The 22,656-nt window shown below is 32.7% G+C and overlaps 1 protein-coding gene across 4 annotated transcripts in view; it reads left to right on the plus strand.

The window, feature by feature from the left end:
- LOC100167818 (broad-complex core protein) overlaps positions 1-22,656 on the plus strand; it is an 81,132-nt gene that overhangs the window by 25,110 nt on the left and 33,366 nt on the right. For 2 of the 4 annotated variants that reach the window (XM_008182360.3, XM_008182356.2), the window contains exon 1: positions 15,614-16,391. The exons of 1 other annotated variant lie outside the window; for it this stretch is intronic. In XM_008182360.3, coding sequence (XP_008180582.1) covers positions 16,346-16,391 — 46 coding nt within the window. In that variant the 5' untranslated portion in view covers positions 15,614-16,345. Of the gene's footprint in view, positions 1-2,224; positions 2,761-15,613; positions 16,392-22,656 lie in introns of those variants that run through there. One more of the 4 variants, XM_016802419.2, reaches the window with a different exon arrangement.

Raw genomic sequence — 22,656 nt, forward strand, 5'->3', positions numbered from 1 at the left:
TACTATATTATTTAATCCGTTTTACGGCCTGCGCGTATAAAATATATAATTTTGTTTTTTCCCCTTATATGGCGGATGGAAAGTGGAAACACGAAAAAAAGTTTATCATTTCCCAAAACAACGTGATCAATTTGTGAAAATAAACAAATGAAATAGGAACCGTCGTTGTTTTGACGGTGGGAGCCGCGGAGGTATACGCGGATATATTATATATATAGAGAGAATACATTTCTCGATGCTGTTGGACCGCGCCGCCACCGCCGCCGCCGCCGCCGACGACTACGATGGTGTACACAATATAATATATTATTATAATGATAGTAAAACGCATTCCAAAATGGATATAAATTACAGGGGTTTTTCATTCCCTCCACCCTATATATACCGTTGCCGGCGGACGGATCTCGAGGACCTTTTGAGCATTTTGATGTACGAGCCGAATTTGTCAAACCGGAAGGCGGTGGCGTGTATTTCAACCCTCGTAAAAAAAAAAGAACACAACCATACGCGAAATACTTTATACGCATATATATAATATATATGCGAGACCACTCGAGAGTTCTTTCCTTTCGTTTTTACCCATTTTTTTTTTTATCTTCTTTTTGTTCAAGCGATAAAAACGATAGGAAACACGAAAAACGTAATTTGGAATTAGCGGTTTCGCGAAGTACTTCATGGAATATATTGATTTTCCTTTTTAGGCTTACCACCATTCCGCCAAATCTTTTTACTACGTGCTACATACACACAACGGCGTAGTTTTGTGCCGTTATTTGTTTACTGCAGCAGCCAGCTGGGTTCCTCGTCACCAAAGTTATTCACCCTTTAATTTTCTCAACAATAATGTTGTGTACAAAATATGCTCACACGGCGCGGCGTCCAGTTCCATACCAATAACACCTATAGTACCTATAATGTATATATATATATATATATTATCTATATAATACTAGTACTATAGTAGATTAATGATATATTGTTAGAAGTTATAACATAAATAACCGATTTAAATAAAATACCTATATAAAACTCAATGACGAATTACTTAATTATTTCTTATATTTTAATTTAAATAACATTATAAATAGTTATAAGTAAACAATTAAACTAGAGCTAAAATCTTCTTGAATAATTATTACTCCTTAATCCTTATGTTAGAATAATTAATTTACAAGTTAAATTAACGTGTTTAAATCCACAATAAAAACTATAATAATACAATAACCTTAAGAAACATCCTTCAAAATATGTTAAAATGTACTTTCAATGTTTTTAATATCTACTGGGACAAACTAACGATTTAGAATATTTAATTGTTGTTTAATAAACATTTTCTTTATTTGTTTGTTGTTTAATTTTTTAACTATCATTTTTACTAATTAATAAGCTTTTTTTTATAGGTAAATACAATAAAACTATATTGTTTATGAATAAAACCACGGCATTTCCGTTTAACTTATTCATGGTATATTTGAAAAATTATGATCTGTGAAGTCTTAAAAAATTATATCAGGTACTATCTAATATAAATATACTTGAAAAACACATGTTTTTGAAACATACATGTTTTTTAAAAAAATTAACAAAATGTATAAACTACAGCATTTGTGTATGGAAAATGACGATGTAGCCAATTTTTCGATTTCCAGGATATTAATAGGTATATAATGGCCGATAATTAAAATTCTAGTCGTTATACGGTAGACGCGGGATAGTTGAATCTATTAATATTGTCGAACAAAAATAATGACCTCGAAAATAAAAATCTAAACGACAACGCCGTGTCGCGCTCGGGAAGAGTACATAACTCCCAGACAAAATTAAAAATAAAATTTTTTCTCCGTCGTGGGCGGGGAAAAAATTGGCCATTTTATTAGTGTGCGTGTGTATATGCATATTTTGAGAACTGCTTAAAGTCGGCGGCGGCGGCGACGATGCAACTGTGCCGCATTCACTTTCGAGAGCCGGAACCCACACCATTATATTATTTTTTTTTTACTAGAACGCCAGACGTCTAGGTCTTGGGTGTGTGTGTGTGAGTTTGTGTGTGTGTGTGTGTGTGTGTGTGTGTGTGTGTGTGTATGAATGTGTGCAGTGTGTGCAGTGTATTGGTGGTGTGTATGTGTGTGTACTCAGACGGAGGAGAATGAATAGCGTAATAACAAATAATAATAATAATAATAATAATAATAATAGTAATAAAAAAAACCAGAACTAGTTTCTCGGCCCGCGTCTATGCTGGCTAGACGTCTGTGCAGCGGTCGTCTCCTGCAGCTCGGCGCAAACAAACACACACACACACGCGCGCGCACACTCATACACAAACTCGCAGACACACAGACGAACACTCATACAAGTACTACACAACTCCCAAACAGCGCGCACACACACACACACAAACACACACAAACACTAGCACCCAGGTACGTACACTTAAATACTCGCGGACGCGTGCACGCGTTTTACGGGAAAAAGAAAAAAACCGCACGCAAACGTGTAGGTCGGGTTCCCCCGCTTAAATTCGACGACTTTTAACGACAGAAATGGAAATAATTTTTAAAATACGACAATGTCCGGCGAGTACGCGTAAAACAATTAATAGTGTTTAAATAATTATTTTTTAATTATTATAATATAGTTACGAAAGTTCGGTTTTCGATTAGTCCGGGTCGTCGTCATTATATTTTCGCCACGGTCGGCCCCACTTCACATCAGACGCATTGGATTTTTCTACGGACGCAAATGGTCTTGACGTATTCGGTAAGTCCACGTGATATGAAGTATAGATATTGCCAATTGTGTGGTGGAGGAGGGGCATTTATTCGGTATTTCTGTGTGTCGTGTAGTCATTGAAAAGTATTTATTGTATACCCATTTTTGAAAAAAACTGTTACAAGTATGTAAATATTTTCAAGAATTATTGATCTAATTATGTTTAAATAATTTCGTTAATTTCGGTAATGTTTACTAATTATAAATATAATACATTTTGAACGTTTAGTAATGATTATCACATATTATGCTTCACAGTTTTTTTTTAATTCTTAGGTAAAATTAGGTAACATAATTCATAATAAAGTACAAGTAGGTAGGCGCATATTTTGTGAATCGAATCAATTCTGAAATATCATCACATATTTCCGGAAACGTCGCTATCTAAACGTTCGATAAACCCGACAATAATATTATTATTATAATCGTGTCTAAAAACTTCCCTAGACGAACGTCTATTAATAATTAATAATTATTATGATATTTTGATTATTATTTATTCTTAATAACTCGCGCAATCAGCCGAATAAAATAAATAATAATTATTAGCAAAACAACGCGATTTGGTAAATTGTATTGTTTAGTAATAATATTATAAAGTTTGCAATCGAATTTTAAAAATAAATGTTTTTTGATAAGATCGGATTTGTGAAGGTCATAATACGGTTACATAGATTGCCGTTATTATTTTCCCCTAGGCCTTAAATAAAATATAATCTACTATCTAGTATTTACTCGGTGACTGGTGAGGTATATATCTAGAAATTAGATTCTATATATCTAGAAAAATTAACTTGCTCTGTGCATAGTAACAATAACATACTAAATAGTATCGTATTTAGAGGGGCAAGGGGGGCAATTGCCCCTGGCAGCACTTTTTGGAGGGCAACACATTTTGTGGGAGTATTTTTTTTGAAAACATCTTTACAGAGAATTAAGGCAACAAAACATTTTATTGATATCTTAATATAAATATGCTATTCTGTGCAATAAATTTCCACATCTGATAATACGGGTTTGCCGTCGAATACCAAAACCTATTTTTCTGTGCCTAAGCTAAACATTTCTTGTGAGCTATGTTGTTACTGTGTTAGTACAATAGTACCTATCATCGTACTGTCAGTACAAGAGGACCGTACCTATATCAAAAATGGTAAATTGTACAGGGGAGCATTTTTAATAATTAATAGCTTATACAGACTACAGTAATTTGTAAGTTATCTTCAGTCAATAATAAGTATAAAAAATTTTATTCGAAAATTTCTTGTAAGTTTGATAATGTACTTTTTAAAAACTTAAATTTACCAAAAATAGTATTTATTTATTAAAACAAAAAATATTTTGAGGTAAGGCCTTATTGTACTGATCATTTTATTAACTAACTATTTAATACTTATATTAATATACTTTTCTAATAACAATAATAATTACTGATGAGTGATGACAATAATATTATTATTATTGTGCCTATTTCATACATAATATTATTCGATTCTGAGCGGTTGTATTTTACAAATATGTTTTTTATGGGTGAAAAAAATTGCCACAGTAAAAAACAAAGGGGAGAGAGAAAGCATTAAAAAAATTTGTACCCATGGGTAGCAAAATCCAAAATACGCCACTGATATTAACATAAGTAAAGTTGGTTACTTAGTTAGGATTAGGCACCTGCAAAATCATATAATATAAATATTAGAAACTATTAAAAATTTAGAAATCTAGTAGCGTGTACAATTGCGTGCAATTTATTGTGCGACTAGTGGCCGTGGTGGGCGGCTGGTAGTGGCACGGCGCGTCTTGTCCGAGAATGTGGGAGACTGGCTGCACCTTTACTAGGTACACTACTTACCTTAGACAAGAGTTTCTGGATGCCTGTCAAAATAAATGACAAAAAATACCTTCTACCTGTGGCTAGAATAAATATAATATATTGTAATGTAAATAAATGTGGCTATGACGTATATTATAAAATATTAGTGTTATTATTAAATTATTCGCGTATTAGGAAATTGGGTCGGGCAAAATCAGCTGCAGGGGCGATCGTATGAGTCTTGGACATACATAATGTAATGTTCCGCGATTACAGCGAAATCTCAACAGCCCGGGGTGGAGAGGCTTTAGTACTTTACTGACCTTCGACCCGACCGGCTGGCCACCGGTTGGATTAGATAAGTTGGGCCGAGATCTATATTATATACTGTTGATGGCGGGCGACCGACGTTGTGAATCGCTGCAATGCTGCATTTTTTCAGTGCACTGTAGATGGAAACTGCAACCGTCATTAAGTTTGCGGCAACGTCGTCCTTATTAATCGGCCAAGTGCCACGGCGTTTAATCGTTTTAATTATTATTTAAAATTATATTTTTTCTTCATCTCGTCACGTTTCACTACCACGCACAACCGTTGTTTTGAAAACAATATTATTATATTAGTGTAGTAATAATTAAAAGATTGACTCTGAGGCTATTGAAGTCGATTTTATGATATTTTTTTTTCTTTATACATTTTAAACTGTCCGTGTTGATTAAAATGTTCATCGCTGTTAATCGGTAAACGGTGTTGTCGGAGATATTATATTGTGGCATGCCGGACAATAAAAAAAAATACCCACCTCTTTCGCTATATTTATGTTTTTATTTAAGTAACCCTCCGGTGTACACCCGGGTCAGGGAGTTTGTTCAAGGAAATTAATTTACTTTAGATCGCAATACTCACGGTGCAGAAAAAAAATTGCTAGGAATTTTATTAAAATGAAAACGTTTGAAAACACCAAATGTAAACGCCTCGGGGTTTATTGATAACAGCGAGGAATATCACTAATATCTATTATATATATTATACTTATACATTATTATAACATTATAATAAGTACATAATTCAGCAATATAATATAATTTGAATATTTTTTACATTTATATTACATCTGAAAATCTGTACATTTTATTTTATACATCATAATAGTATTGTTAATGTTTTTTGGAACCATTTTCAGTTTATTTTAGGTAAATCTCTAAATTTAATATCCATGTTAAATTGGTCCATAAAAACTATCGGTATACAACCATTTTCTCGTCATCTCTACCGTGGTGACCCAACTATTGTTATTTTAAATTTTAAATTTTGTTTACGTCTTATATTTACTTAACTACTTTTATAATTAGATAAATAATTTAATCTGATAAAAATTCACTTTTTAATTATCACATTTAATTATTACAACTTACACTTTTTTTAATTAAGTCTCTGCCGTCATAATTAATTCGTGTAATTTTTTTTCCAAATTAAACGATTTCTATAGTGTTATGAATTTATAATTCATTATAGTAATATTTATTGTACATACATAAGTAGTTTTAGGACTTAATGAAAAAATGAAAACTTAAAAAATGTAATACATTTATTTCATTTTATCGTGTATTAATAATAATAGAATTCAACTCGATCAGTATCTTGATGCGAAGAAATTCAAACGAAGAAAATATCAATTGAAGAAAGATGAACGGTACATACAATATTATACAAACTGTATTGTCTATGTATATAGAGTAGTCTGTATAGAATAATACCTATTATCAAATGTTCGGCGATAATAATTATTATTGTTAAATATAATATGTTAGGTTACAAACAAATTCAATATTATGCAAATCGAATGACAGTTACCTGTTATAATGAAATCGTGAAAAGTGATTTTTGATACGAAAACAAATTTTTTTTCAAATCGGTCCTAAAGTTACACTATTTTTTTATCGGTTACGAAAAAAACAGCTTTTTCATTTATTATTATACTTATTGTTATTATTATCATTATTATTATTATTATTATTATTATTATTATTATTATTATTTCATTGTGTATGGTGTATACAATATAAATGTAGATACGAGATATACATACTCGGCACATGTGTGCATTTTTCTCTTTACCGGTATGCGTCGCTGTTTACACGCGGACCTCTGCTTTTTAATCGTAAATATTTTTTTCACCGTTTGAAATGCGTGTACGCACACAGGGAGAGCAAATGTATATTGTATAATATATATGCTGGGGAAAGGATGTCGGTAATATTTGGGCAAACATCGCGGGCATGCGGCATTCATTTACATCCTCTCCGGCGGTTTTTTATTGCCAGTATTGATTTTATTTCCCGCATGACTAATCAGAATTAGAAGGATAAATTGAACTCCTCCCTCAATGCAATGTTACAAATCCCTTGAGTTAAACTGCGAATTTAAAGTTTCGATCCGGCACACATCCCTTCGTTCTGCCAGCCACTCGTACCAACCGATTTAGTTTTAAAAAATATTCATAATACGACTACCGCGGCGGCCGCGCCGCGCCGTAGCGTGTATTATTACGTTGTAAAATTATTATTTTTTTGTACGAACCGAACTAAAAATGGTTTTTTCTTTCCTGAACGATTTCGGTATTTTCTTTTTTTTACTCAAAAGACGGTAGGTACGCAGTAGTATTTGGTGACATTGTCGTCGGGATCCCGATTTCCGGGTGTTTTGACCTTTTGCGAAATGCCAAAGCCAAACCGACGGGCGACGAATAAATCGCTTTTAACGTTTATTTTTTCTTTTTCCCCATTCGCATATTATAGTCATGAAAGACTTTCAGAAGACGTGAACATTTATACCGAACAAATTCGGATTGTGTTCTATACGTGAATTATTTTATTATAATCCGTAAATACATTCGTACATACGACACTGCGTATTGATGAGACCTACAATAATACAATATAATACTATAAGTATTAAGTACATAATATAATATTATACAATATACACATTATCATAAAACAGAGGAAAATAATTATAATACGATATCGTCGAATAGTGCAAAAATTCCAATAAAATATTATGTGAATACGATCTGCGTGTGCATAATATTATTATAATAACCTTTACCGATATTATATACACGTCGGGTCTCATTTTTCAAGAACGTTGATTACAGTTTTCACGTGTCGTTCCTCGTAAGCAGATTTATACATATATAATATATATTATATTAGTCATAATTTAATACTGCTCTAGACAACGTGCGCGGAGGGGGTTTTAACCCTTATATCCCCCCGGGCTCGTATATATACACTATATATACAATATGTCGGTGACATTATAACAAGAGGAGGGTCGCCGGTTGGTCTCTCGTTTATGTATATTGTATATATATACGAAAATCCCGAGTCATCGTATATAAATGCGTGTGTAATATGTATATATGACCTATTATAAAAGTGAAGGATTGGTATGGTAATAATATTGATCGTCGTTATACATTTGGAAAAGAGAAAGATGTCGCTTCGATTCCGCGCGGTCGTGTACAAAACCCACATAAATAATTCCAACTGCGCCAAAACGTTTTTATACACAAAACTAGGTATATTACAATATTATACATTTTTAAACACACCTACTTAGCTAGGTATATTATTATACATTTATATCTATACTGTTGTAAAAAAATATATTTTGTTTTTAATCTCTCACTGACATACATGAAGTGTTGACGGGAGTTTATATTTCATAACCTTATGTGTTATGAGTGTGTGTGTCGGGCGAAAACGTTATACATTATCATAATGTATGTTGAAAGCCCCGATTTTTGGCTGTATGGCAGATCGAGTGTTTCGAGTTTAATTGTGGGTTTAATTATTGTTATTATTACTATCATCATCATCACCATCATCATAATTATTATATCACTATCGTTTTGCTTAAAATAATAGTACATTAATTATAATATAATTTTCGGTTAATTCGGATAGGATGTATTATATTATATTATTATGTATACTATTGAACAAAAATCGATGATTAAGAGTTGTATGTTATTATTATATTTGAATCGGGATGGAAAAACATGGCCGGTGATTTTCAAGCACTCGTTTTTAATTATCGAATTCGCTTTCTCACATACACACACACACACACACACACACACACTCGCAATGCAAAGGACTAATCGTTATTGGCAACCTTTCAGAAAACCGCCGTGAAAGCCTTTCAAAAAACGCACGCACACTCACACACTCGTGCACACAACATAATAATATACAAAACCAAACAAAAATGGCCGCACATTACTCCGATGTGTAACAGCTAGTGCTGCAAGTGCGCGCGGGACGCCGCCGCCGTTTGTATAAACCGCGAAATAATTTTTGAATGTATACGGAGGATTTTAATAACGAACAAGGTGTAACGGGAGACCATTTTAGATTTTAATGCGATTATCCCTATGGCAACACAGCCGACGATATTCGCTCTGCATGAAACTTTTAATGCTGCGTAAAAGGGTGGCGGCCCAGGCTGGGGTGGTGGCGGCGGTGGCGGTGGAGGTGGCGGTGGTGGAGGTGGACGAACGACGGTATACGGTGTAATAATATATATAGCACAGTGGCGTGGTGGCGGTGTGTATAATATATACAATATACATAGGCTCCTCCGGTTTGATTTCCATCCCTGCGCGCGCTTTCGGCAATTCTCTCAAAAATATACCTATAATAATTCCTGCGGTGTATATCGGAAGGAGGAGCGGCCGTGCCCGCCGCAGCCGTCGCCGACTTTTCATCTCGCGCCGCGTTCGAAAATACGTAAATATGTATAATTCACGAATAACTACGTGGCGTGGCGCTTGCACAATGTATATATATATTTCTATATCGTTATACTTAGGTAAGTAACGAGCGTGTATTCGGGTCCGCACGTTCTAGTGTGTATATGTTAATTGTTTAGCGTGTACTTTGGCTGTGCAAGAAGTGGGTGCTTTCAGTTTTTAATCCCGGATTTTGACGAAGAAAGCATAAAACAAATACCTCTGTACCAACTTCCAATACACAGTTCGGTCTCGAACACATCGCGAAAAAGAGCGGACTGCAACCGTTATATAAAGCACTGTATTATTATACGCGCATTCATCGACAAATAGTTATTATTATTATATAATAGCTAAATATTCTGCAAATGCCTATAGGAAATGAATGATTTCGTCTTTGATTTTAACCATATTTAGATATGTATGATGGATGAAACCTAGTTGGTCGGTTTGTTTTATTTATATTTTGTTAAATTTAAACGAGAAGGCTTTATGTAGTTTCAATTGTATTATAGATATATGCTGCAGCGCGGTGAGTTTGTGTGGTTTCGATACTTTTAACTTTTATAATCCTTTAAACCTTTAGTAAATTCATACATCAAATCTTGTGAGACTTTACGAATATAATATTACGATCTAGCAGAGAAAAAACTAAAAATCATTACCAAAAATTACGTTGTGCCGTGTACAGCAACCATTATTATTGTTATACAATTCGGGTACCGGGTATATATTGGTTGTGAATCGAATACTATTTTCAACCCTCTTTATAATTCATACAATTCGGTAGCTGATTTATTTTGCGACCTCTGTCTGATTACGCGAAAACCGTTAAAGAAACTCGGCGTTCTAATAGGTGTATTATTATTCTATCAATTTCCGTACACATATATACCACCGTGCATATATAGTTGCATATACGAACAGTTCCTTAATAGTTGTTAACTTTTATTTTACGATGACTACCTAACGTTAGATATAGCTTAGCGATTCGACTGGTATCAATCGGAGTCAGGGACTTCCCCTTTACCTTGTTGTATACGTTTCGTTGGTCATTGGCTCCGAAAATTCATGAAAGGCTAACACATACTTTATAATTTTATTATATTCTGTCTTGACACGAGCACGCCGCGATCATTTCCGGTAAGTCTCACCGTCGCGGTCGTCTTGCCCAGAAAAACTTTATCTGGACTCATACCACAGCGAATAATTTTCCGGAAAACCGAAATATACACGGTATTACCTTAACGAGCGCGATTGCATGAATATATTATACCTAAAAGCCCATTGGAAATTGAACAGTTTTTGTGCACGTATACATTACAATATTTTTATTATGTTTATAAAAAATGTTTCCCTTCTCAGCCGTTGACCGTTTCATAATATACATTTTGATACGTTTTAAATTTAAATAATATGCGCCGCTATTCATGGAATGTATTCTGTCCAATGTACACATATTCTAAAAATAGGACAACCTACCCACTCTTACTCGATGAAAAATTAAATTATTTACATACCCATGTTTTAACGAATACCTGTAGTAATGTAATAATATTTCTCGATTTTGCGCGCATTCCGTTGATTATTATTTATTGGTATGGACTATGGATTATTTTCTTCTAATTAGCTGCCGCTCGCTACTCGTTAAAAGAGACCAGTAAAACACATTTTGGATTTACTCTTGATCTTCTCTCTTCAATACTTATAACTTTTATTTTTGTTGCCTAAAGATTTAAGTAGTGTGTAGTATGTTAAGTAGTGCGTTGTATAACCGCTATTAATTATACATACAATGTTATAACGTTTTAACTAAATCTTCAATCGATTCAACGAGCAACTTTTTTTTCCCTCACAAACAAGTTCTATATAACATGTGGATTGCGTGAGGAGATTTGTAGATGTTTAAAAATAATATTCAAAATGAAATCTCTTAAAATTCGAAAACAAATTTAAACTAAACTTGTTTAAAAAATTACTAGGCCATAATATTTCAATTTAAAAAAAAATATATATACAACATTCTTTAATGCAGTTTAATTTTTACGGATGGATAATTATAGAACTGTTTGGCATTTGTTCAAATTATGTTCGACAAATGAAATATTGATAAGACCTATTTAAACATTTGTACTTACGGATTAACGAGTTTTATTAAGTACATTGCATTCTATTTTTTTTCATTTATTCACAGAGAAACGTGTTTTCTTTTACAATTTTTTTCTTGGCACTAATGGAGTATTGTCTTTTAAACTAATTCATTTTAACAAAATTCAATTTCACTATGAAATTAATATCGGTATTATTTATAAATTACAACAATATCGCGTAGTCTGACCATTACAAAAGTGTAATAATTCTAATTTAAAGTTCCATAACATAGAATAAAATGAATAGGAAACAACATTTTTAGGTATGTTTAAAATTTGAATTTATTGTGTTGTACATTTTAAGAGAAAGTGTTTCCATAAAATATAATTTCCAACAATTATTATTTGCTGATTCTTCCGCATTGAAGTACGTTTAAAATTTAGGAAATTTCTCAAAAATAATAAATATATTTTATTTTTACGGTTTCTTTCTGATAGAAAAAAAATAGCAAAACGAAAGTTGAGCATATCGTATATTAAAAACCAAGAATATAATATAAAATATTATATATTATCGTTTCGGAAATTGGCGTTTATAATAATTTACTCTGTTTACATAAAACATTGAATCGGAAATACGACAGAATTTACTACAGTCATTGTAATGCAACGGGACAATTATAAAATCGTTACAATGTTGATCGTTGTATGTATTTACCGTCATTTTATCAACACTCCCGGGCTCGACCGCATGCATAACCACAAGTTAATGCTACAAATTATTTGAACAATTAATTTGTGTTGTATGTGTATATTATTATATAATTTATAATATATGCATAATATTATGTAGATGATATTATGGTGGCAATTTGTTCCACGAAAACAGTTGCAAAGAGAACACTGTTAAGCTCGCTAAAAGTTATGTTTTTTCGAGAAAACTATAAATTGTGAGACGAAATCCCGTGCGAGTAGTTATACGCATAACGACCGTTATAGAGATTTTGTGGAATTTTCCTTAATTTATTCTTAAGAGCGTTTTGCCATATTTTTAAATCGTCGACGATGCGTTTGTTAATATATCAGACAGACATTTGAGCCCAGTTTAGATTGTACATGTAACGCTGTAAAATTACTATACACCGTAAAATTTGGAGTAATTTATTTGTGGCTTAAAAAATAAACAAACACGTTTCATCTCATTAAATATCATACAATTTCAATACAAAATTCAACAATTTCTATTATTACATAATCTATAGTTTGTGAATTTGTAATATTATGTTACACTCTGTAAAATCATATAATCACGTCGTATTAATGGTTTATTTTCGAGTTTATAATAAATTGCGTTCGACTTTACGTCTTTACCATTAATTCATAATAAATATAACTAATAACTAATAACTAATCAATATAGATTAAAATTTAAACATATTAATCATAATTCATAATATTACACCAACGGTCAATATAATGGATATTGGTCAACGGTGAAAAATGAAAAATAATATTTTATTGTGTAGAAATAATAAAATTATTTTTCAGAAATCACAATAGCAACCACACCAATTAAACGATTCATAAATAATGTGGGCTTATTGTAATTTATACGATTAATTATAATATAATGGCAATCATATTATACTCACATATTTTGTTTGGCTGATTCCAGTATTGAAAATTAGTCGGAAGTTAGTGTAAAAACCCCGTAGTCCGATGCGCGTTTTCAAGTGTTCTCTTTCAAAATCGTCACGTAATTCTAATCATAATATTAAAATACGTGTAATGTATATTATAATTTTTATGTTCGTTAGGCGCGAATGGGTAAAAAAAGGGTTCATAGATACCTACTGTAAAGGGGTTATCACCGCGTTCAGAATGGTCCGTGTCGGGCAAGCGCCTTTTTAGTCATCGGGTTGCTGTTCGCCACAAAGAATACATTTGTGAATGTTATAAAAGCAAGTTGTTAACCACAGTGTTTAGGTTAGGTGTAACACTCTTTTCTCCGAGGAACGGTAAACAATATACAATATACATAATAACTTGTCCGGACCCACCTTATCCCTCGAACATTTTAAAAGTTGAATAAGTGTTTTTTATTTTGATAAAATGTCGGAATCGAATTTTTTTCAGTAGCGGCCTTGCATAATAATTATGTACAGTCTTAGGTACGTGGCACCTCTCAGCCGAATGATCTTGAAATACGATTTGTCGGGATAACTAGGGCTCTTGGGGGTACCGAAGTATGTATATTTCGAAAGCCGTTTAACCTGAGTCCCTAAAATATCACTGAATTTGGGTGTGTTAAATCAAATTATTTTCAAATTTAAAATAGCTGTACCTCGATAAGTTTTAGGTTACTGATCATTTGATTCATTTGACCGAGATCAAACCTATAAAATCCTCGATAACCCTGCTCAAAATGTGTAGTTTGGCACCTCTAGCTATCACAGCAAACCGTATTTCAATCTAAGGTTATGCGTTAGGCTGAGGTATTTAGCGGTAGGATATAAGACGGGTCAAGCTATATATGTACAGGGTGTGTTTATTACCCAGGGGCCATACCAGGGCTGCTTGATATGTCAAGAAATATCATATATTATAATAATATAATTTGTATGGGTTTAAAATTGGAAAAACAATATAGGTACATCGTTAATGGTATACAAAAATCATGGGAAATTACCATTGTACAATAATGTTTGTTCTGCATTTAATAAAACTTAAACAAAATAAAATAATATCATTGACCTCTTAAGTATACTTAAATTATGCCCAAGTCTTATTGATTTTAATCAGAAAAACCTTTTATCTTTTTTATAAAAATATTAGTTTATTTAAATTATATTCAAAGGTTTTTGTTCTTAATAATATAATACATATTATAAACTGAGGGCTACTTGTTTGGACACGAAACAAAATTGTACACGGCGTGTTATTTACACGTCGACAATCGTGCACTGTGCCGCCGCGTTTTTCATAATAACAGCCCCGAGCAGTACAGTTTCTTATCTAATACGGTTTATTCTACATTATTATGAATAATTTAAAATTACCAACATTACTCAGTTTTCTTTTTCGGCATTGTGTTTTCCAACGAATATATAACAGTCCCGAAATTTGTCAAGATTTAATATTTTTACTAGTCGCTTAATATAGTATTTAATGTATATTATAATATAAGTTATAAGTCATGAATTTTTTTCTATTATTATTATCTTAGACTGCACGACCGCACTTGCGCAAAATGTTAATATTAATAATAAATTGAATGTATAATTTATTTATTTTAAATTAATTAAAATTGTAACGCCCAAGGCAGAGAGTACCGTTTTGACTTTTAATACGCATACGTTATGGTCCGCGGTGATAAAATGGTTGGGAAACACTGGTTTAGGACAATATTTCTTTTACAACCAACAACTTAAAAAGTACTATTAGACCTTGTATTCATTTGTGGAGCTCAAAAATTAAATTTTACTCAATAATTCGAGACACACTATTTTTTTGTTCAGTAATTTATGTAGAAATAAAACATCTATAATATGCGGTCCCTCCGAAATGACAAAGGTTAAAGGTGTTATATTATAGGTGCATCTCTTTTCAATAACAGATATAATAACAATATAATATTGGTTGGTCTGATAAATTTAGTTTGAAAGCAATTGTACCTACGTATACAACGATAGTATGTTGTTATTTTAAGTATACCTACGCAAGCCGCCGTAACTGGATGCGCGGATATACAAATGTGTACAAAAAGAATTTATGAGATTTAAAAATAAAAAAGGAAATGTCAATGGAGGGGAGGGTGAGATGCGACTTTATGCGTAGTACGACCAACGTGTAATACATACGTACCTATCGAAATATGTCAGGCGGCGGGGTACAACGACCAGAAATTTGCGAAAAAACCAAATGTACGAAACAATAGTACAAAATATATGGAGAGAGAGTGTGTGTGTGAGAGAGAGAGGAAAAATATAATCTCCCAACCGTGGTTAAGTCGGGTCCTCTCGCGCTCGGGAGTCTGCGTCCGTGAGTGTATATATAAATAAATATAAGTATAGAGTCGTATGTGTGCGTATTCGTGTGGATGTGTGTGCGCTTCGGTTATATTATATTATTATTGGGAGTGAGACGACGACCGGCCGTCTGGGGAGGAGGAGTGGCGTGCGCGCGATCTGCGAGAGGAACTGGTTCACCGATTCGTTGCACCGACGAAAAAAAAATAAACACCGTCTACATGACAGTTTGCGTTTCGATGCAACGCAAGTACAACCAGTTCGCAAATATTACTATTATTATTATTATTTTTATTATTATTATTCTTTTCGGTCAGCTCTTCGCACGCGCGCGCGAGTGTGTGCGTGTTGTTTGTGTGCAGTGCGCGCGCGGTCGCGTGTGTGTCTATATATTGTCTGTACCCATTAATAGTCATAGATAGTAATAGGTACGTTGCCGTCGATAATATTGTCTCAAATTTTATTAAACGATCTTAAATTTTTTTTTACTAACCGTCGTCGTTGCAAGTGCCCACAGTGCGTCTCCCGGTAAGGTGTCTGTGTTTTTGACATACTGCTGGCACCTTGCGCGTTCCGACGGCCCAGCGATTTTCGTATTAATTTTCTCATTTTCTAAATTAAATTTTTTAACCACATACCAATAAATTATCGAAAACCGCGACGGCGGTGTTGGCTGTTGCGGTGGCCCATGATTTTCGGCAGCCCATGGTGACGACCGACCGACCGACGCGTATCGTGAGGCACACCTCCGACCGACCAACGCGTGGCGTAAAGCGCACCTCCGACCGACCAGCAGACAGACCAACCGACGATCATCACGACGGCGGCAGTCGCGTGTCCCCGTGCCATGACCTGCCAGTTTCCGGTCCGGACTCATCCACTACCGTTGCAGGGTAAGCTATAGTACAAACCACGAGATTGTGTTAATACTTTTCGTACGGGCTTTAAACCGATTTTCTCTAGCTTTATCGTAATACAATCCCTCGTATAATAGGTGTATTGGTCTAAACGGCGATATTACGTGCACTTATAAATATCCGATCCGACGCGCAAATCTATAATATATTTTTTCATTAACCCGCGGAAATTCTTTTTTCGAATTTGGCGACTTGTGTGTTGCGAATTTCTGATATTTTAAAACATACTTGTAAAAGTGTTGTGACTATTAGACCGCCCTGTTGACGATGAGTTGCGGCCTACGGGACGCCGGCGTTATTTATGTTACACCATATTATAGTTAGGCCATATAATATTATTATTATATTATACATTGTATAAACGTGTGCCTTTCTATGATAAAAATTCAACATGAGTTGTACAAATTCTTAAACTATACAATATTATTATTACGTACTAGTTTTATTTTTTGTATAACGTGCATATTTTATTATATTTTTTTTCTCGTGAAATTTTAGTGTACATCTCTGTGAATACCGTGTAAACGACATCGCCATCGCTATTATAGTGCATTACAATCATTATATTATGTCGATAAGGATTTCTTAGCGTGTTATTTACAAAATATATTCTCACAGTCGGTAATATGTAAGCTAAACCTGTGTACAATCGATAAAAAAAAAAAAAATAATTAAAACCTCTGCATTTCTAAAAAAATAATTTGAAATCATTTAAACCTAATTATTGTTTTGACTATAATAGTGAACAGTATAGAATTTTTTTCTAATACATTAAAATAAAACATACCATAATGGCATTATATGCTATTCAATATACAATCAAACAATTGTTACTCAATACATACTTAGATGCATGCATATTTTTATCGAGATTCGAAACGATTATTGTCATATCGATCGCAAGTATACGATAACATAAACAAAATACACATCCTACCTACGTCATATTTGTATGCGGTAGTTTTGGTCACGTTTTTTTTTATTTTGCATCTACACAATTTTTTTTTATTTTTGAATTTTTTGATGTTATTGATTTATATTGAAAATAGTAGTAAAACAAGTTAGACTAGTCAAAATAACGGTACTCTAAGTAGTTCGTGAGCCAAGAGATAAATTCAATCTTCGGATCGTTGTTAAAAACAATTTAATAGATTTATTTTTATTCAAGTGAAAGATAACCCTCTGCACCGTGGTCATTGGGTTTATTTTTTTATTTGTAGTATTATTACATTTTTAGTAGATTTTTGTGTAGGTATGAAATATTACAATGTATTGAAAATGTCACCAATGTCACCCTCGAGAAATTGTTATCACCATTTGATAAACGATTACTGCTGGTAATCATTTAAATTTTAATTGAAATAAATTAGTGATTTCTCAAAATATTCGAATAATATTATAAAATATCGTGTTTTTATTTTTGTTGTAAACCCGTGTATCGTGGTACCTATAAAACGATTTCCCATACAAAGCTTTATACTACCAACTATAACCCCGTATAAATCACATGGGTCACTGAAATCGAGGGTTGGGTAATATAGAGCAATGAAAGTACTATAAAAAAAAATACACTGCACACAATATCAACGAATTCAGCGTTTAAAATAAAGATAAAAAAAACAAAATAAAGTCGTGCTTTTGTACAAAATGCCACTCGTTGGCTTTAAATTTTAAAATACTTCTATATAATATACGTATAACTCCCAAGTATAAATGAAAATAATATAATTTCGACGCGAGATGAATATTATTTGTTCTCATCGATTTCGCCACAACCGTATAGCGCGTTGTTTGCTCTCGTTCTGTAAAACGGCCATCCCTGAGCGTAAAACCAAAACGTATTGCCCGTAAAATCACGCATGCATTGTATGTATACGTCGTGCTCCACCCTCTCCTCGTCCTCGTCCTCCTCCAACGCCACCACTAATAATAATATATAGGTATGAGAGGATTTATATCTCGTATCGAGTTACGCGTCGTTTGCATATAATATGTCCTTAACGATTTTGTCAGTCCGGCGGGGACTTGGGGTTCATCCGGAAAATGGCGATACTCCTTTATGCCATATATATGTATACATATGTATATATATATACCTACATAGTAACAGTCTTTTCCCGAGGGAGTTCCTTAAAAACAACCGACGAAATTAAACTACCCCGCCACTGTAAAAGGCGGTGCGAACGTCTCTCGGTAGGAATTTTAAATCATCATCGGTCTGCATATATATACATACGTCGTGATAATATTGCTCCATCTACATCAGCAGTGAGCTATATTTTTATATATAATTTCCGCAAGACTGCAAGAGTATTGTGTACGCAAAAAACATCAACGTCAAACCTTCCGTGATGTATGTGTGATATTAGTATATTACTATCAGTGCGAAGTCTGTTATGGCTTTTTATCGGGTTCACAACTTGTTTGGCCGAACATTTTCGATAAACTTATATAATATAATACTAATAATAATAAAGTAATAAAATGTGTACCTTTAACCATTTTAGTCGTATCCATCTAAACTCTTCGAAAAATGATGCGTACCTACATTAACTATTGTTGATCACCATTGTTTTATCGTCAATCGACCGAAGGATTTCAACAAATCACTACAATAGTAATATTATAAATTATAATAATAATATACCAACCATATTATAATAGGTAAACTTCGTTCAGTTTCTATGCTCGGAAAACAGACTCATCTGATTATTTTAAAATTATTAAAACACCGAATATTCCGCACCCTAAAACGGCGGTTCTCGTATACGTATACTTCAAAAGTTCAAACGACAAGGGTTCGTTGAAAATTCGATTTTCTGATAATAATTATCGTAGGCATGTGTAATATACTATATAATATAGTATATTGTATAATATACTATATTATAATAATGCATAGTACATACCTATAATGTAAGTGTCGACTGCTCTTCAGTTTTTCGACATCAGCGTTTTTGCATCGTATTAGTCGCATTTTTTCAATGGCCGGCTGACTACATTATAATATATTGTTTTGTGTATAAAATAATATAGTCAAAAATTATATAATGTATTGTATTCTACATATCTAATGGAATATATGTAACGATATTATTCTATGATATTCTTATCATCGTAATCGTGTATTGTATTCATATTATTATCACACCATTCTCTACCTAGAATTTGGGCATGTATTTTTAAATTAAAAAGTAAGTTGTGGCCTGTACATTTTTTTCGCGGTTTTTCTGCATATTTTACACGACTATACCGGAAAATTGCCTCTAAAAAATACCAGTCTATACTCGATTTGCAATCAATACAATATTGAATATATTATGTTCAATGTACATGATATTATACTATATATTTATTATGTGCCGCATGCTAATGTTTAAGATTTTTGATCCACTCAGAAAAGAATAAAAAACATGTTGTAAACAAACAATAAGTATACATTCCGTCACCACCATAACTACACATACCCCGATGGTAGATATCAAGCAAATTATGCATATCTGCTAGTTGTGTATGAAATCTGAAACTTTGACACGATTACTTTACCTTTCAACCGTATACAACGCGTGCATATTGATTCACATCAGAGTGCATCGAGGTTAAATTGATAAGACCACGGTGGCTCAGTTTATTGCAGCGAGTGTGGGTTCGGATACCATATCGAGCAGCGTACCTATACATATATATCATTTAATTATCGGTTAATTTTCTAGCATTTGCGGCTCCTTCCTACTACAATTCATAATATGATTCGTTCTCATAAAATCCCTATTAGTAGCAGGGCTGTGCCAACACTTGTCCAGATTCAGGTATAAAATAATAGTCAAGTTAAAATTTTAAATTGTTGGGTTTCTTATCATAATATGCCAAATCCACCCACGATGTTCTACGATGTTCCAAATCCGATGACGGCTACAAACTCCCGCAGTGACAAATATAATTCTCACTATATTTATCCTGCAAAGGCCGAGTGGGTAGTAATATAGTTATTCAATATTAGTATATTTCCATAGACGGCCAGACGGCAGACACCGATTGGCTGCTGAGGATCTTTGCAAATAAGGTAGGTATACTGATTATTACACTATAGACGCGGGTCGGTCACGAGCAGTAGATTGTGGGTGGTTTGTCACCGTCGTCGTCGATTGCAGTATATATATATATACACATCACTTGTTGCTGTGTGGTGTCGGTGTTCATAATAATAATTAGCAGACCACGAATCCCGGTGACGCCAAAGTCGATTAGACGTGGGCACGCAAGCGCGTGATGTTTAATATATAATAGTATAGGTTGTACAGATACAACTTGTAATAATATTATGTATATCGAACTGGACAAGACCGTAAATAATGTATAGGTATAGTGTATATTATTATAGACAGCAGATGCCTATATACACGGCACGCGTAACATATTGTGATTTGCGATTATAATAAACTCGATAGAAGAGTATATAGACTTGATGTATTTTTATCTTTTATTTTATATTATAAAAATATATATATAAATCTAAGAGTTAAGAAAATAGACTAATTTTTTACCGAGCTACGTGTTTAAAGCCTCACAATTATTATAACGAAGTACGTATATTTTTCCATTTGCACGACCTGTACTACATCGTATGTTGGGACATTTTTTTAAAAGCGAATACACATGGTGGATTTACCTTTTGTATTTATTAAAATAAACACTCTGATTTGTCACGATTAGGTTAATAACATATTTTACAAATTTCTTAATCTGCAATGTCGAAACGGTTCGAGTATAATAATATTAATAACACATTTACACATTTGTTAACAAACACATTTCGTAAACTATATGTTTTATTAATAAATATAATAATTATTATCATTAGTCAATCCCTTTTATTATGTGTTTCTTACAAATTACAGTTGTATTCTAACATGTAGACATACCTATTAAAATTATTTTATTTTATCATATTATCTTAATCTCTTTACAACACATTTTACAATATTAAGCTAACAAATATTTGATCCATTTTTCCATGCTTAACTTCTCGATTGACATCAAATAAATTATAGTATACAATTTCTGGCTATCAGAATGAGAAAATTAAAATTAATTTTATTTAAGAGGATATCAGCGCAGTGTTTGTTTTCGCACTCTGACTTACGCGCAAGTGCGCCACATAGACAATTTGCGTTCAGTAAAACCAATGTTGTGTTGTTAGCTTTTAATTTTAATATTAAAGTGTATTAACCAAACTTAAAGGTTGAAATATTATCTAGGTCATGACAACTGACAACTAGGGCCATAGACTTTTGTACGTCGATTTTTGCTCAGAACTCCCGACACGGTTGTTTTAACATTATCATATTGTTCACACTAAAATTTAAATTTAAATTCTATTCTTGATGTTAATACTAACAACACAGGGTTTTGTTTTAGATTAATATTATTTTAGTTGTTCCTTTTGGTTAACTAATGTCATTATAACATAATTTAGGTGCTGTTGTGATAACATATTCTATTAAGTTTTTCTAACTACTAACCTAAATCACCCTATTAAAAGTTGAATAATTGAACACTATTTTAATGATTTTTCTTACCAAAAAAAGGCATGCTTAATTAAGTGCATTAAATGTTATGAATAGATAATATTCTTACCTTTAAGTTTGATTATAAGTCAATTCACTCCAACAATATTAATCATATTTAACAGAAATTAATTGTGCTGAACGTAAATTTGATATGTTGCGCTTGAGTGGTGAGTCAAACAGTAAATATAAATAGTGCGCCTCTGAGTTCTGTCTGATATCCTATTTAGTAAAATTTGATTTCTAGCTTGTTTGAAATACATTTTTATTAATTTGTTTTTTTAATTGTGTTAAATATGAATAGTTGCGTGTTATTTTAATCTTTCTGTGTATAATAACAATCATTGTATCCTATATTATAGGTACATTGACAGTTGATAATCCTTTTTTACACAACGTTATACAAACCTATGGACAAATAATCGATTTTAATTCATAAAATATATTATTATTATTATTTTGGACACGATACCGTGTATAGCCGGGAGTCTATTGTAGAATTGTTATTTTTTTGACGCAAATGAATTAATTTATATTATAATTTTAACGTTAAAATATTGGACAGTGAACAGTAAAATACATAATAATAATAATATTCATATGTACAATCAGACGGGATATTGTATTTACAATTATCACATATACCTAGTTATTCATTTTTAAAAAGTTATACG

This window comes from Acyrthosiphon pisum, chromosome A1 (assembly GCF_005508785.2).
Source record: "Acyrthosiphon pisum isolate AL4f chromosome A1, pea_aphid_22Mar2018_4r6ur, whole genome shotgun sequence".
Classification (NCBI taxonomy): Eukaryota; Metazoa; Arthropoda; class Insecta; order Hemiptera; family Aphididae; genus Acyrthosiphon; species Acyrthosiphon pisum.